This window comes from Ranitomeya variabilis, chromosome 6, assembly GCF_051348905.1.
Source record: "Ranitomeya variabilis isolate aRanVar5 chromosome 6, aRanVar5.hap1, whole genome shotgun sequence".
Classification (NCBI taxonomy): domain Eukaryota; kingdom Metazoa; phylum Chordata; class Amphibia; order Anura; family Dendrobatidae; genus Ranitomeya; species Ranitomeya variabilis.
Window position 1 is genome coordinate 250,892,703 of NC_135237.1, and position 17,298 is coordinate 250,910,000.

At 41.0% G+C, this 17,298-nt stretch overlaps 1 protein-coding gene across 1 annotated transcript in view; it reads left to right on the forward strand.

Annotated features, from left to right (window-relative positions):
• Window positions 1-10,648, forward strand: part of FRRS1L (ferric chelate reductase 1 like) — a 154,523-nt gene extending 143,875 nt beyond the window's left edge. Inside the window, exon 6 of the mRNA XM_077269581.1 lies at window positions 9,347-10,648. Within this exon, the coding sequence (XP_077125696.1) occupies window positions 9,347-9,519 (173 nt within the window). The 3' untranslated portion in view covers window positions 9,520-10,648. The remainder of the gene's footprint in view (window positions 1-9,346) is intronic.
• The last annotated feature ends 6,650 nt before the right edge of the window (window positions 10,649-17,298 follow it).

Genomic DNA, 17,298 nt, shown 5'->3' on the forward strand with positions numbered 1-17,298 from the left:
AGTGCACTCTCGGGAGCGACGGGCACAGTCCGGCCGCTCCCTACTCCCCTGCAGTCAGTGGGAGTGGTAGAGGGGGCTATACTACCCCCCAGTCAGCGCCCGCCGCCCACATAGCGTTGTAGCAGTTCGTTAAACCGACTGCGTTATACCACGGCATAACGCGCTGTAGCGCAGTCTGTTAACGCTGCTATTAACCCTATGTGACGAACTTATTACTATTGATGCTGCCTATGCAGCATCAATAGTAAAAAGATATAATGTTAAAAATAATAAAAAAAAATTAAAAATCGTGATATTCTCACCTTCCGTCGCCTCCGCAGCAGCTTTTCCTGCAGCTCGCGATGCTCTGGTCCCACCGCTTCGCTGATTGCTCGCGCCCAGCCGGCGCGACCAATCAGCGACATTGGCGCGGGATTTAAATCCCGCTTCGCTGATTGCTCGCTCCCAGCCGGAACGTCCAATCAGCGACATTGGCGCGGGATTTAAATCCCGCTTCGCTGATTGTTTGCGCCCAGCCGGCGCGACCAATCAGCGACATTGGCACGGGATATAAATCCCGCTTCGCTGATTGCTCGCGCCCAGCCGGCGTGACCAATCAGTGACATTGGCGCAGGTGAGTATATAACTATTTTTTATTTCAATTCTTTTTTTAACAGATATGGTGCCCACATTGCTATATACTATGTGGGCTGTGCTATATACTACATCTCTGTGCTGTATACTATGTGGGCTATGCTATATACTACGTGGCTGAGCAATATACTACGTGGCTGGGCAATATACTACGTGACTGGGCAATATACTACGTAGCTGGGCAATATACCATGTCGCTGGGCAATATATTACGTCACTGGGCAATATACTATGTGGCCTGTGTTATATACTGCATGAGCTGTGTTATATACTGCGGCTCTGTGCTATATACTACGTGGCTGGGCAATATACTACAAGTCTGCTATTTTCTACGTGGGCTGAGATATACTACGTGGGCTGTGCTATATACTACGTGGGCTGTGCTATATACTACGTTGCTGTGCTATAAACTACGTGGCTGTGGTATATACTGCGTGGCTATGCTATATACTACATGGGCTGTGTTATATACAGCGTGGCTGTGGTATATACTACGTGGCTGGGCAATATACTACGTGGCTGTGCTATATACTACGTGGCTGGGCAATATACTACGTTGGCTGTGTTATTTACTATGTGGCTGGGCAATTACTACTGTACTACGTGGCTGTGTTATATACTGCGTGGGCTGTGTTATATACTACGTGGGCTGTGTTATACGCTACTTGGCTGTGCTATATACCTCGTGGCTGTGCTATATACTACGTGGGCTGTGTTATATACTACATGGGCTGTGTTATATGCTACGTTGGCTGTGGTATATTTCTCTGCTGTATCTGTGCATCATGAATTGTGGTATGTGTTAAAGAGGGGGGCCAACTGAGACTCTTTCGCCCGGGGCCCTCAAAAACCTGGAGCCGGCCCTGGCTTCACTGATTGGTCACGCCCGGCCGCGAAGAATTATTGACAGTCGCAGTCTGCCTGCAAATTGGCGTGGAATTTGAACCACGCTTCTCTAATTGGTCGCGGCCGGCCTAATCCTGTGTATAAAGTGCATTATTCTGAAAACTTCATAAACTACATGCATATTCTAGAATACCCGATGCGTTAGAATCGGGTCACCATCTAGTGGTTATATATGTGGGTTGTGGTGCCTCTATTTGGGTTTCCCACTCTTAATCTTTTGTATGATTTTTCTATGTGGTTTTTCTATGTAATTTTTTGTAACACAATAAAGATTCATATTTTTCTAAATATACGGTTCAGGTTCATATGTATCTATCGGAGAAAACCCTAAAATCTGATTTGCTTTTTCAGCTACTGCCTGTCATTGAGCACTGCTGCTTAGCTTGTAACCAGAATACTTCCTCCTCCTGTTCTGTAGTCCATAGTATTTTTCTATTTAGTGTATATGCAGCAATATCATTTTTGTGTATGGTTTCACACTGTTGCTATTTGTGTCTATTATGATTTGTGGCCATTTGTGTATTTAGGGTATGGTATTGGAGATTTTGGTGCAGTTTCATGTAAGATTTATAATGATCTTTTGTACAAATTGTATGCATTTACAGTGCCTACAAGTAGTATTCAACCCCCTGCAGATTTAGCAGGTGTAATAAGATGCAAATAAGTTAGAGCCTTCAAACTTCAAACAAGAGCAGGATTTATTAACAGATGCATAAATCTTACAAACCAAAAAGTTTTGTTGCTCAGTTAAATTTTTATAAATTTTAAACATAAAAGTGTGGGTCAATTATTATTCAACCCCTAGGTTTAATATTTTGTGGAATAACCTTTGTTTGCAATTACAGCTAATAATCGTCTTTTATAAGACCTGATCAGGCCGGCACAGGTCTCTGGAGTTATCTTGGCCCACTCCTCCATGCAGATCTTCTCCAAGTTATCTAGGTTCTTTGGGTGTCTCATGTGGACTTTAATCTTGAGCTCCTTCCACAAGTTTTCAGTTGGGTTAAGGTCAGGAGACTGACTAGGCCACTGCAACACCTTGATTTTTTGCCTCTTGAACCAGGCCTTGGTTTTCTTGGCTGTGTGCTTTGGGTCGTTGTCTTGTTGGAAGATGAAATGATGACCCATCTTAAGATCCTTGATGGAGGAGCGGAGGTTCTTGGCCAAAATCTCCAGGTAGGCCGTGCTATCCATCTTCCCATGGATGCGGACCAGATGGCCAGGCCCCTTGGCTGAGAAACAGCCCCACAGCATGATACTGCCACCACCATGCTTGACTGTAGGGATGGTATTCTTGGGGTCGTATGCAGTGCCATCCAGTCTCCAAACGTCACGTGTGTGGTTGGCACCAAAGATCTCGATCTTGGTCTCATCAGACCAGAGAACCTTGAACCAGTCAGTCTCAGAGTCCTCCAAGTGATCATGAGCAAACTGTAGACGAGCCTTAACATGACGCTTTGAAAGTAAAGGTACCTTACGGGCTCGTCTGGAACGGAGACCATTGCGGTGGAGTACGTTACTTATGGTATTGACTGAAACCAATGTCCCCACTGCCATGAGATCTTCCCGGAGCTCCTTCCTTGTTGTCCTTGGGTTAGCCTTGACTCTTCGGACAAGCCTGGCCTCGGCACGGGAGGAAACTTTCAAAGGCTGTCCAGGCCGTGGAAGGCTAACAGTAGTTCCATAAGCCTTGCACTTCCGGATGATGCTCCCAACAGTGGAGACAGGTAGGCCCAACTCCTTGGAAAGGGTTTTGTACCCCTTGCCAGCCTTGTGACCCTCCACGATCTTGTCTCTGATGGCCTTGGAATGCTCCTTTGTCTTTCCCATGTTGACCATGTATGAGTGCTGTTCACAAGTTTGGGGAGGGTCTTAAATAGTCAGAAAAGGCTGGAAAAAGAGATAATTAATCCAAACATGTGAAGCTCATTGTTCTTTGTGCCTGAACTACTTCTTAATACTTTAGGGGAACCAAACAGAATTCTGGTGGGTTGAGGGGTTGAATAATAAATTACCCTCTGAAAAAACTTTTCACAATTAAAAAAAAATAAATAAACAAAGAAATAACATACTTTTTTGCTGCAGTGCATTTCACACTTCCAGGCTGATCTACAGTCCAAATGTCACAATGCCAAGTGAATTCCAAATGTGTAAACCTGCTAAATCTGCAGGGGGTTGAATACTACTTGTAGGCACTGTATGTATGCTTGTAATTGCACTTTACATCTTACTATATAATCTGAGATCTTTTGTTGTTTTGTATTTCTTTGTTTTTCTTATTTACGGTAGCTTGAATCAGGTATTATATGCATCGGGGGGGACTGTGGCGCTAGGGTTCTCAGACTTTCCCTTTTTTACATTGTACCAGTGGGTATTTATTAAGGTTTTTTTAGGATACTCGGTGCAGGATATGTTTTTGCATAATAAACTTGAATACATTTTTGAGACTCCTCTTTCTTATTTGAGATCATTAACCCCTTTACCCCCAAAGGTGGTTTGCACGTTAATGACCAGGCCAATTTTTACAATTCTGACCACTGTCCCTTTATGAGGTTATAACTCTGGAACGCTTCAACGGATCCCAGTGATTCTGACACTGTTTTCTCGTGACATATTGTACTTCATGATAGTGGTAACATTTCTTTCATATTACCTGCGTTTATTTGTGAAAAAAACGGAAATTTGGCGAAAATTTTAAAAATTTCGCAATTTTCCAACTTTGAATTTTTATGCAATTAAATCACAGAGATATGTCACACAAAATACTTAATAAGTAACATTTCCCACATGTCTACTTTACATCAGCACAATTTTGGAATCAAACCTTTTTTTTTGTTAGGGAGTTATAAGGGTTAAAAGTTGACCAGAAATTTCTCATTTTTACAACACCATTTTTTTTTAGGGACCACATCTCATTTGAAGTCATTTTGAGGGGTCTATATGATAGAAAATAACCAAGTGTGACACCATTCTAAAAACTGCACCACTCAATGTGCTCAAATCCACATTCAAGAAGTTTATTAACCCTTCAGGTGTTTCACAGGAATTTTTGGATAAAATTTTTCAATAAAAATGAACATTTAACTTTTTTTCACAAAAAATTTACTTCAGCTCCAATTTGTTTTATTTTACCAAGGGTAACAGGAGAAAATGGACATCAAACGTTGTTGTACAATTTGTCCGGAGTACGCTAATACCCCATATGTGGGGGTAAACCACTGTTTGGGCGCATGGGAGAGCTCGGAAGGGAAGGAGCGCTGTTTGACTTTTCAATGCAAAATTGACAGGAATTGAGATGGGACGCCATGTTGCGTTTGGAGAGCCCCTGATGTGCCTAAACATTGAAACCCCCCACAAGGGACACCATTTTGGAAAGTAGACCCCCTAAGCAACTTATCTAGATGTGTGGTGAGCACTTTGACCCACCAAATGCTTCACAGAAGTTTATAATGCAGAGCCGTAAAAATAAAAAATCATATTTTTTCACTAAAATGATCTTTTTGCCCCCAAGTTTTTATTTTCCTAAGGGTAAGAGAAGAAATTGGACCCCAAAAGATGTTGTACAATTTGTCCTGAGTACGCTGATACCCCATATGTGGGGGTAAACCACTGTTTGGGCGCATGGGAGAGCTCGGAAGGGAAGGAGCGCCGTTTGACTTTTCAATGCAAAATTGACAGGAATTGAGATGGGACGCCATGTTGCGTTTGGAGAGCCACTGATGTGCCTAAACATTCAAACCCCCCACAAGTGACACCATTTTGGAAAGTAGACCCCCTAAGGAACTCATCTAGATGTATTGTGAGAACTTTGAACCGCCAAGTGTTTCACTACAGTTTATAACGCAGAGCCGTGAAAATAAAAAATCCTTTTTTTTTTCAACAAAAATTATTTTTTTGCCCCCAGTTTTGTATTTTCCCAAGGGTAACAGGAGAAATTGGACCCCAAAAGCTGTTGTCCAATGTGTCCTGAGTATGCTGATACCCCATATGTTGGGGTAAACCCCTGTTTGGGCGCACGGGAGAGCTCGGAGGGGAAGGAGCACTGTTTTACTTTTTCAACGCAGAATTGGCTGGAATTGAGATCGGACGCCATGTCGCGTTTGGAGAGCCCCTGATGTGCCTAAACAGTGGAAACCCCCCAATTATAACTTAAACCCTAATCCAAACACATCCCTAACCCTAATCCCAACGGTGACCCTAACCACACCCCTAACCCTGACACACCCCTAACCCTAATCCCAACCCTATTCCCAACCGTAAATGTAATCCAAACTAACCCTATCTTTAGCCCCAAGCCTAACCCTAACTGTAGCCTTAACCCTATCCCCAACCCTTGCCCTAACCCTAGCCCTAACCCTAATGGGAAAATGGAAATAAATACATTTTTTTAATTTTTTAATTTTTCCCTAACTAAGGGGGTGATGAAGGGGGGTTTGATTTACTTTTATAGCGGGTTTTTTTAGCAGATTTTTATGATAGGCAGCCGTCACACTCTGAAAGACGCTTTTTATTGCAAAAAATATTTTTTGCGTTACCACATTTTGAGAGCTATAATTTTTCCATATTTTGGTCCACAGAGTCATGTGTGATCTTGTTTTTTGCGGGACGAGTTGACGTTTTTATTGGTACCATTTTTGTGAGGCAGAATGACCAAAAACCAGCTATTCATGAATTTCTGTTGGGGGAGGCGTTTATACCGTTCCGCATTTGGTAAAATGGATAAAGCAGTTTTATTCTTCGGGTCAGTACGATTACAGCGATACCTCATTTATATCATTTTTTTATGTTTTGGCGCTTTTATACGATAAAAACTATTTTATAGAAAAAATAATTATTTTTGCATCGCTTTATTCTGAGGATTATAACTTTTTTATTTTTTCTTTGATGGCGCTGTGGCGGCTCGTTTTTTGCGGGACAAGATGACATTTTCAGCGGTACCATGGTTATTTATATCCATCTTTTTGATCTCATGTTATTCCTCTTTTTGTTTGGCGGTATGATAATAAAGCATTGTTTTTTGCCTCGGGTTTTTTTTTTTTTTTTACGGTGTTCACTGAAGGGGTTAACTAGTGGGACAGTTTTATAGGTCGGATCGTTACTGACGCGGCGATACTAAATATGTGTACTTTTATTGTTTGTTTTTTTATTTAGATAAAGAAATGTATTTATAGGAACAATATTTTTACTTATTTTTTGGGGGATTTTTTTTAACCCCTTACTGACATCGGACGGGATAGTACGTCCGATGTCAGCTCCCCCTGCTTTGATGCAGGGCTCCGCGGTGAGCCCGCATCAAAGCCGGGACATGTCAGCTGTTTTGAACAGCTGACATGTGCCCGCAATAGCGGCGGGTGAAATCGCGATTCACCCGCCGCTATTAACTAGTTAAATGCCGCTGTCAAACGCAGACAGTGGCATTTAACTACCGCATCCGGCCGGGCGGCCGGAAATGACGGCATCGCCGACCCCCGTCACATGATCGGAGGTCGGCGATGCTTCTCCATTGTAACCATAGAGGTCCTTGAGACCTCTATGGTTACTGATCGCCGGTAGCTGTGAGCGCCACCCTGTGGTCGGCGCTCACAGCACACCTGATTTTCTACTACATAGCAGCGAACAGCAGATCGCTGCTATGTAGCAGAGGCGATCGTGCTATGCCTGCTTCTAGCCTCCCATGGAGGCTATTGAAGCATGGCAAAAGTTAAAAAAAATGTGAAAAAAATAAAAAAAATATAAAAGTTTAAATCCCCCCCCTTTCGCCCCAATCAAAATAAATCAATTAAAAAAAATCAAATCTACACATATTTGGTATCGCCACGTTCAGAATCGCCCGATCTATCAATAAAAAAAAGCATTAACCTGATCGCTAAACGGCGTAATGAGAAAAAAAATCGAAACGCCAGAATTACGTTTTTTTGGTCGCCGCGACATTGCATTAAAATGCAATAACGGGCGATCAAAAGAACGTATCTGCACCGACTTGGAATCATTAAAAACGCCAGCTCGGCACGCAAAAAATAAGCCCTCAACCGACCCCAGATCATGAAAAATGGAGACGCTACGAGTATCGGAAAATGGCTAAATTTTTTTTTTTTTTGAATTTTTTTTCACCACTTAGGTAAAAAATAACCTAGTCATGTTAGGTGTCTATGAACTCGTAGTGACCTGGAGAATCATAATGGCAGGTCAGATTTAGCATTTAGTGAACCTAGTAAAAAAGCCAAGCAAAAAACATTGGAATTTTTTTCCCATTTTCTAGTACACGACATGGTAAAACCAATGATGTCGTTCAAAAGTACAACTCGTCCCGCAAAAAACAAGCCCTCACATGGCCAAATTGACGGAAAAATAAAAAAGTTATGGCTCTGGGAAGGAGGGGAGTGAAAAACGAACACGGAAAAACAAAAAATCCCACGGTCATGAAGGGGTTAAAAAAAATTTCACATGTGAATATTTTTTTTTTACACTATAACATTGCCCCAGGGGGGAGCATCATGTTATAGTGTAAGATTGCTGATCTGACAGTTTGCACAGCACTCTGTCAGATCGGCGATCTGACGTGCACAGCTCCTCCAGGCTTCCCGGCGCCTGCTCTGAGCAGGCGCTGTGAAGCCACCTCCCTGCAGGACCCGGATGCCGCAGCCATTTTGGATCCGGGCCTGCTGCAGGGAGGAGGAGGTAAGAGACCCTCGGAGCAACGCGATGGGGGTCTCAGGGAAGCACGCAGGGAGCCCCCTCCCTGCGTGATGCTTCCCTATACCGCCGGACCACTGCAATCATGTTTGATCACAGTGTGCCGGGGGTTAATGTGCCGGGGGCGGTCCGTGACCGCTCCTGGTACATAGTGCCTGATGTCAGCTGCGATAGTCAGCTGACACCCGGCCGCGAACGGCCGCGCTCCCCCCGTGACCGCGGCCAATTGCATATGACGTACTATCCCGTCGGTGGTCATACGGGCCCACCCCACCTCGACGGGATAGTAGGTCTAATGTCTGAAAGGGGTTAATAGTGATGAACGAATATACTCGGTACTCGAGATTTTCCGAGCATGTTCGGGTGTCCTCCGAGTATTTTTTAGTGCTCGGAGATTTAGTTTTCATCGCCTCAGCTGAATATTTTACATCTGTTTGCCAGCATAAGTACATGTGGGGGTTGTCTGGTTGCTAGGGAATCCCCACATGTAATCAAGCTGGCTAACAGATGTAAATCATTCAGCTGCGGCGATTAAAACTAAATCTCTGAGTACTTACAAATACTCAGAGGACACCCGAGTGTGCTCCGGAAATCTCGAGTACCGAGTATATTCGCTCATCACTAATCATTAATATTCTCCACAGATACAGAAGAGCAGGAATCCCTCTGTGTATAGGAGACATAGCTGCTAGTCTCCACCAACTAGCTCAGAGACATCTACACTTTGTGATAGAATATGCAGGGGCGGGGGGAACTTTTGGAAATTGCAGGATACCAATCATAAAATGAACAGAAACCGTGGTGTTATTTCTGAGATAGACAAATGGCAACTTATTCAGATAATACATATGGAACTGCTTTAACTTGCTGTACTAACACTTTTGTGCTTTTTGTTAAATTTTTACTCCTCTTAAAATATTTTATGTACATGCTGTAAATGGCTAAAAAACAGCTTAATATTACTAATTCTTATTTCTGTATTGCCAAGAAATTTTGCAGCTCTTTACTATTGCTGTATAATGTTCTATTGTTGAGGTTCATTTGCTAAATGTATAGGTGCTAATTATACTGTCTCTAGTACTTTCATCTAAAAACATATTTCCCATTTTTTCAGGCTCAATAACACGGCATGATATTGACTCGCCTCCGGTTTCAGAGCATGTAGTCAGCATTTACCGATATGAAGATATTTTCATGCCTTCAGCAGCCTACCAGACCTTCTCCTCTCCTTTTTGCCTTCTTCTGATCGTTGCGTTGACCTTCTATCTGCTAATGGGAACCCCATAAGGCTGCATTTGTTCACCTTTGGATATGACAGAGGATATATAGACATATTGTGCTCTCTCTTGTGCTTGACATTGTCATTTTCTGCTGGAACAACAGGCAATATGTTATATGTTAATCCAGTAGTGACTTAAAATTTTACAGACAAAGAAGATATTGATGAAACTAATGTGATGCTATATAATCATTAATAATGTGCCAAGATTCAGAACAATGTCAGATGCTGAAAGTGGTGTTAACATTGTGTTTTATTTAAGGTATTGCTCATATGCAGGGTCTCTAACATTAACAGGTTACTTGTGGCAGCTATAGCAGCTTTCATGGGGGATGTTTTAAAACTGCATATCTTTTAGGTTTCCAAATCACAATTCCCTTTATAAACCTAACCTCCTGTTACTGGTTCCTCCACATGCAGGTGTATAATATGGCCTATGCAGAATAACATTATCTCATCTGCTACATTTATAACGAACTGTTAACTCTTAGTTTCAAACAGTGGTTTGTAGAAGTCATTGTAGATTATTTTTTGTTCTCCAACATATTGGATGGCATACGGTCATGTGAAAGTATTTCAAAATATTTAGCTAGCTAGGTTTTGTAATTAATTCATGATAATATCCAAAGGGTCTAGAGCAGATAAGGGTAAAATGTTAATATCCCTTGAAGTCAATAGCAAAAAAGTCCCTGATAGTATAAGCAGAGAGGTTGATGGTTTGTATCACTGATGGTAAAGAGGCTAATAGGCTCCTCTCTGGAAGTGTAGGGTAATAAAATGGTTCATGTATGAATTCCAAGTAATATGCTGCAGATAAGAGGTTAATTTCAGTGTCATTGGTGGTCTCTGGCAGGGAAAATGCTAATGCCAGTATTCCTGGTGGTCTAAGACAAAGTTGGGGTTTATGTAAAATCACCCACTGACCTAGGTTAGGTCTAGGGCTGTGTAGGGGTTAATCCTTCATACCTTAGGTTCAGTGAGCACCTCCCCAGGCTGCAGGTGAAACAGAATTCCAACAGAATCCATCAGATTCTGGAAATCTCTGCCCAGTGTTTTGCTATTGTTTATATGATTGTCATAGAAATGTGCTAGAAAATGCTTTGTTCTTGAGTAAACAATAAAGAAAATATTACATTACTGTGAAAAATCTTTACAACAACTGCCCTAAAAAGTATCCAGAATGCTGGGTAAAGTATTTAATGAAAACATGCATATTACACTAAGTAAAGAGATGAAAATCATGTCATAAATATATGTTTTACATATATAAGACGGAAATGTACTGTGCGTAAGGGAGAATAGTCTTGCCCTGTCCCCAGGCTAGGTAATTTACAGACTAATGAGTAGAGCCACATTCTCATTGGTGTTTACAGTTATATTTTCTTATTCAAATAATTTTATTATATCTTTGAAATTTAATATTAGCATGTGGAGTCAGCTCACAAGGGAATAGGGGAAAGAGAGGGAGGGATGTAGGGGTACAGTTATATTTTGATTTTTCTATTATTGAGCAGAAAAACGAAACATATTAAGGAAAAGGATCCATCCGAAGAAAGACACACATGGACCCAGATGGACCCTTTAACTATAGTCCAATGTCATTCAACTTCTATTGGGCTGCCGATCATTTTAGTGAAAAAATAATTCAAATAATAGTTGCATATTACAGTTTTTATTCCGATGGGGGAGCTTGCAACGGACCCTTCTGACCAAGAAAACCAACACAAGTGTGAATCCAGCCGAACATGAAGACTCAATATCTTAATAAGGTACTGCATGATGAGAGTTGTAGTAGTTTCTTGAAAGCTAAAGACCTAGTTTTACAAACAATCCATAGAAATGTGTGGTATATTGAATCCCCAGCATGATTTCCCTCTCCTCACTCCCCAACTAGGGTCCCCTCTCTTCAGTTTTCAGCATGGCCATACATCTTAGGTAAGTGTCAGCAGAACCATAAGCTAATCTATTGAGCATGGAGGTGACCTCACTCTGCCCCAACAACAGATACCATTTTTTTTTTTTTGCAATTATATCTTATCATCATACTGGAGTTGAAAATCTATCTAATTTTATTTTTGCGCTGTTCAAGAACAAAGTGCAGCAATTTAAAGAATCATGCTATTTTGTGCTCTAAAAAAGCGTGAAACAGTTAAAAGAAAAAAGCATCAACCCACATGCCCCAGTTTGTGGGATTTGTAGCAAAAAATGGCATCAAATATTAGAAGATAAAGAAAAGTCACTTAAGAAAATATTCCAAATAAAAAAAAATGTTTTACTTAATTCAAACCATCATTACCACTTGCTACTTCCAGAATATTTGCCCTTTTGGGTTCGGTTTTGCTAACCCCATCCTTTAGTGCTCCAATTCACTGAACTGTCTTGGCGAAATCAAAACTATTGGCTATTGTGATATTATGCCCAAGACTTTGTTCACGGAGTTTTTCAAGACGTTTACTTCTTAACAATTTTTTTGAAAATGTTTGGACAGCTTTTCCTATTCATTTCTGTGGGAAATTCGCTTTTGCTGCCCGTATGAGGAGGAAAAAAAAGTGCATCCTGATGTAAACATCTATAAACTAGATACTGTTCAATGAGAAGGCTGCAGTAAAACCTTTTATTAGAAAAAAAATTACAAAAGGATATGTTCGCACACATCTTTTTTAAAGTATTTTTTAAGCGCTTTTTATGCTTCTATTAGAATTTTTTGGGTGCTAGCCATTTTCATTTCAATGGGGAAAAAATACAGTAAAAAACGCTGAAAGAATCAACATGCTGCTTTAAAAAAAAAAAAATAATACTGTTACTGTAAAACACAATTGTTTGCTTGGAAAAGAACGCATAACAAACGTGTTTTCATGACACATGAAAAATGCTATATGTGAACAAGCCTAAAGCTCTTCAAAACGATCTCCAAACCGCTACAGGAAACTCCCCAAAAAATAAAGTTTTTTTCAACTACGTGTTGAAACGCTCGTAGTTTTTGGATGCCTCAAAAAACTGTTTCTTTACTAAGAATGTAGCATACATTCTATCAGATTTGGATAGCATAGTGAACTCCAATACTTAGGGCCAAATCACGTGTCCATTGGCTATTCAAGCAACAGGTCTGCATCACTTTTTCCCAAAAACATGACCTTGAAGTATTAACCCCTTCACCCCCGGAGCTTTTTCCGTTTTTCCATTTTCGTTTTTCGCTACCCTCCTTCCCAGAGCCATAACTTTTTTATTTTTCCGTCAATTTGGCCATGTGAGGGCTTATTTTTTGCGGGACGAGTTGTACTTTTGAACGACATCATTGGTTTTAGCATGTCGTGTACTAGAAAACGGGAAAAAAATTCCAAGTGCAGTGAAATTGCAAAAAAAGTGCAATCCCACACTTGTTTTTTGCTTGCCTATTTTGCTAGGTTCACTAAATGCTAAAACTGACCTGCCATTATGATTCTCCAGGTCACTACGAGTTTATAGACACCTAACATGACTAGGTTATTTTTCACCTAAGTGGTGAAAAAAAATTCCAAACTTTGCAAAAAACAAAACAAAACAAAATTGCGCCATTTTCCGATACTCGTAGCGTCTCCATTTTTCGTGATCTGGGGTCAGGTGAGGGCTTATTTTTTGCGTGCCGAGCTGGCGTTTTTAATGATAGCATTTTGGTGTAGATACGTTCTTTTGATCGCCCGTTATTGCATTTTAATGCAATGTCGTGGCGACCAAAAAAACGTAAATCTGGCGTTTCGAATTTTTTTCTCATTACGCCATATAGCGATCAGGTTAATGCTTTTTTTTTATTGATAGATCGGGCGATTCTGAACGCGGCGATACCAAATATGTGTAGGTTGGTTTTTTTTTTTTATTGATTTATTTTGATTGGGGCGAAAGGGGGGTGATTTAAACTTTTATATTTTTTTTATTTTTTTCACATTTTTAAAAACTTTTTTTTTTTACTTTTGCCATGCTTCTATAGCCTCCATGGGAGGCTAGAAGCAGGCACAGCCCGATCGGCTCTGCTATGCAGCAGTGATCATAAGATCGCTGCTACACAGCAGATTTGCAGGTGTGCTGTGAGCGCCGACCACAGGGTGGCGCTCACAGCCACCGGCAATCAGTAACCATAGAGGTCTCAAGGACCTCTATGGTTACCTTCCTGACACATCGCCGACCTCCGATCATGTGACGGGGGTCGGCGATGCGCTCATATCCGGCCGCACGGCCGGATGCGGTAGTTAAATGCCGCTGTCTGAGTTTGACAGCGGCATTTAACTAGTTAATAGCGGCGGGTGATCGCGATTTCACCCGCCGCTATTGCGCGCACATGTCAGCTGTAAAAAACAGCTGACATGTCGCGACTTTGATGTGCGCTCACCGCCGGAGCGCACATCAAAGCGGGGGTCCCGACATGTGACGTACTATACCGTCACATGTCGGGAAGGGGTTAATAATAATAATCTCTTCATTTATATAGCGCCAACATATTCCGCAGCGCTTTACAGTTTTTGCACACATTATCATCGCTGTCCCCGATGATGGGGCTCACAATCTAAATTCCCTATCAGTATGTCTTTGGAATGTGGGAGCAAACCAGAGTACCCGGAGGAAACCCACGCAAACACCGGGAGAACATACAAACTCCTCGCAGATGTTGTACTTGGTGGGATTTCAACCCAGGACTCCAGCCCTGCAAGGCTGCAGTGCTAACCACTGAGCTACCGTGTTGCCACATAAAACAGAAAACACTCTTTGCTTTGTTTTCCACTAATGTGACGTTATTTAAACATTTAATGGGATCCTGCCAGGTCTTCTAACTACTAGTTAATAATAATAATCTTTATGTTTATATATCGCTAACATATTCCGCAGCGCTTTACAGCTTGCACGCATTATCATCGCTGTCCCCGATGGGGCTCACAACCTAAATTCCCTATCAGTATGTCTTTGGAATGTGGGAGGAAACCGGAGAAAACCCACGCAAACACGGGGAGAACATACAAACTCCTTGCAGTTGCGTTCTCCACGCAAACACGGGGAGAACATACAAACTCCTTGCAGATGTTGTCCTTGGTGGGATTTGAACCCAGGACTCCAGCGCTGCAAGGCTGCAGTGCTAACCACTAGTTGTACAGTGTATTACATTAGTAATGTTAGAAAGTCAGAGAAGACACTGTAGACAATTCCTTTTTGAAGCAGGGGCTGAGGTTTATTAGAGAAGCGCAACAGAGCAAATACAGAAGACAGGTTAGCTGAAGCACACAGCATGAGAGGGCGGAGGATGGTCTGGCCACGGACAACAGTATAAGGGCCTTTTATACATAGACAAAGGAAACAACATACTGCGGAAAAATGTGTATACATTTTAGAACAAGATCACTGTGGCTGACCTACAGAGATGCAGTAGGGAGATGGGAGGAAGTTCAACAAAGTCAACTATCACTGCAGCCCTCCACCAGTCAGGCCTTTATGGCAGAGTGGACCGACGGAAGCCTTTCCTCAGTGCAAGACATATGAAAGCCCGCATAGCGTTTGCTAAAAAAACACATGAAGGAATCCCAGACCATGAGAAATAAGATTCTCTGGTCTGATGAGACAAAGATAGACCTTTTTGGTGATAATTCTAAGCGGTATGTGTAGCAAAAAAACACACTGCTTTTCACCTGCCCATTACAATCCCAACAGTGAAGCATGGTGGTGGCAGCATCATGCTATAGGGTTGTTTTTCAGCTGCAGGGACAGGATGACTAGTTGTCATTGAAGGAAACATGAATGTACCAAGTACAGATATATCCTGGATGAAAACCTCTTCCAGAGTGCTCTGGACCTCAGACTTGACCATAGGTTCACCTTCCAACAAGACAATGACCATAAGCACACAGCTAAAATAACAAAGGAGTGGCTTCAGAACAACTCTGTGACCATTCTTGACTGACCCAGCCAGAGCCCTGACCTAGACCCAATTGAGCATCCCTGGAGAGACCTGAAAATGGGTGTCCACCAATGTTTACCATCCAACCTGATGGAACTGGAGAGGATCTGCAAGGAAGAATGGGAGAGGTTCCCCAAATCCAGATGTGAAAAACTTGTTGCATCATTCCCACGAAGACTCATGGCTGTACTAGCTCAAAAGGGTTCTTCTTCTCAATACTGAGCAAAGGGTCTGAATACTTATGACCATGTGATATTTCAGTTTTTCTTTTTTAATAAATTTGCAAAAATTACATTTCTGTTTTTTTCAGTCAAGATGGGGTGCCGACTGTACATTAATGAGAAAAAATTAACTTTTTTTAATTTATCAAATTGCTGCAATGAAACAGAGTGAAAAATTTAAAGGGGTCTGAATACTTTCCGTACCCACTGTACATTATACACATATACATTATATACATTAGACATATACTGTACATTACTCAATACCATATAATGCCTCTTATTAACTATTACAGTGCCTTGCAGCTGTTCTAATTAGTCTTCCTGGACTTCATACTTACTAATGGCACGGAGGTCATTTTATACCTTCATTCTAGGGAGAGTGTTAAATATGCTTATTTTGCACATTTATTTAATCAGTACTCTTTACCTGGTGCGTTACTCTTAAAGAAAAAATGTCATGATATTTTCATAAAAATGTAGTGGTTTATTGAATTGTCCACAGAAAAACCACATTGCAGCAAAACATAAAATAGGTGAAATAGTTACGAACAGATTGTCCATTTGTTCATCATTTTTCTTGAGATGGTAAAAAGCGTCTGTCTTTCTGTCATGGAATAGAAGTCATCATGGCTACCAGTTGTTCATTCCTTCTGTGAGTTGTCTGAAGTCCGTGGAGAATGATGGAGAAGCAGGCAGGAGGTGACCCCCACATGACAGCCTCCTCCTCCTCCTAAGAGCTGCGATTATAAATGTGTCCCATAGACCACGTGTTCTCTCTATATGGTGTTGACTTATACTCTGAGCTACATATACAGAAATAGCTTTTTGTAATGTCAGCGAGAGGCAGTGTGCTCAGTACAGAATTGAGAATAAGAATAATTCAATTAATAATTAATATTTAACAATTCCCCCTTTTGAGGGTGACAGACATTGATTGGAACCCTCGAAGTAAATATAATAATAAGATTTTCTTTTTTCTTTTCTTCTTCTTTGGCAAAATAACTTAATGTTAATAATAATAATAATAATAATAATATTGTTATACGTACTCAATAACATAATGATATGTAAATTCATGTTATCTTAAGCAGTGACAAATATTCATATAAAATATATAATTATACTTTCTTATACATAATTGAAGCATCTCCGGTCTGATGTCATCTGATGTCTTCTTGGTTCTTTTAAAACAATCTTTATTATAATTCTTTTGAAATAGATGATAGCATGTAGATATTGTAGAGACTGTGTGTGATGTGTCAACCAAAGTCCATAAATTCAAATGTTGATAGGAAAACAACGTTCATAGATGAAATATAGCTTTAATATCTGTGCAGTGTCACCTTTAAAGACCTGGAATCCTTAGTGCACAGGACACATGTCAAGATTGTAGTGTCCTGACAATTGCCTTATTGTTCAACAGCTTTCATGGAATTCTTATAGGTGATAGAAAACTACTGGAACATGATAAAACGTAATAGCACAGTTCATCTTAGCATCATAGGATCATCGTCCTCTGCAATTGTGGTTGTCAGTTTAGATGTGATTGTTAGTGGTGACATAGTCGTGATTGTTAGTGGTGACATAAATTGTAATTGACACAGTCTCAGAAATCATATAGCATTGTTACCTTGTGGAACTTCTGG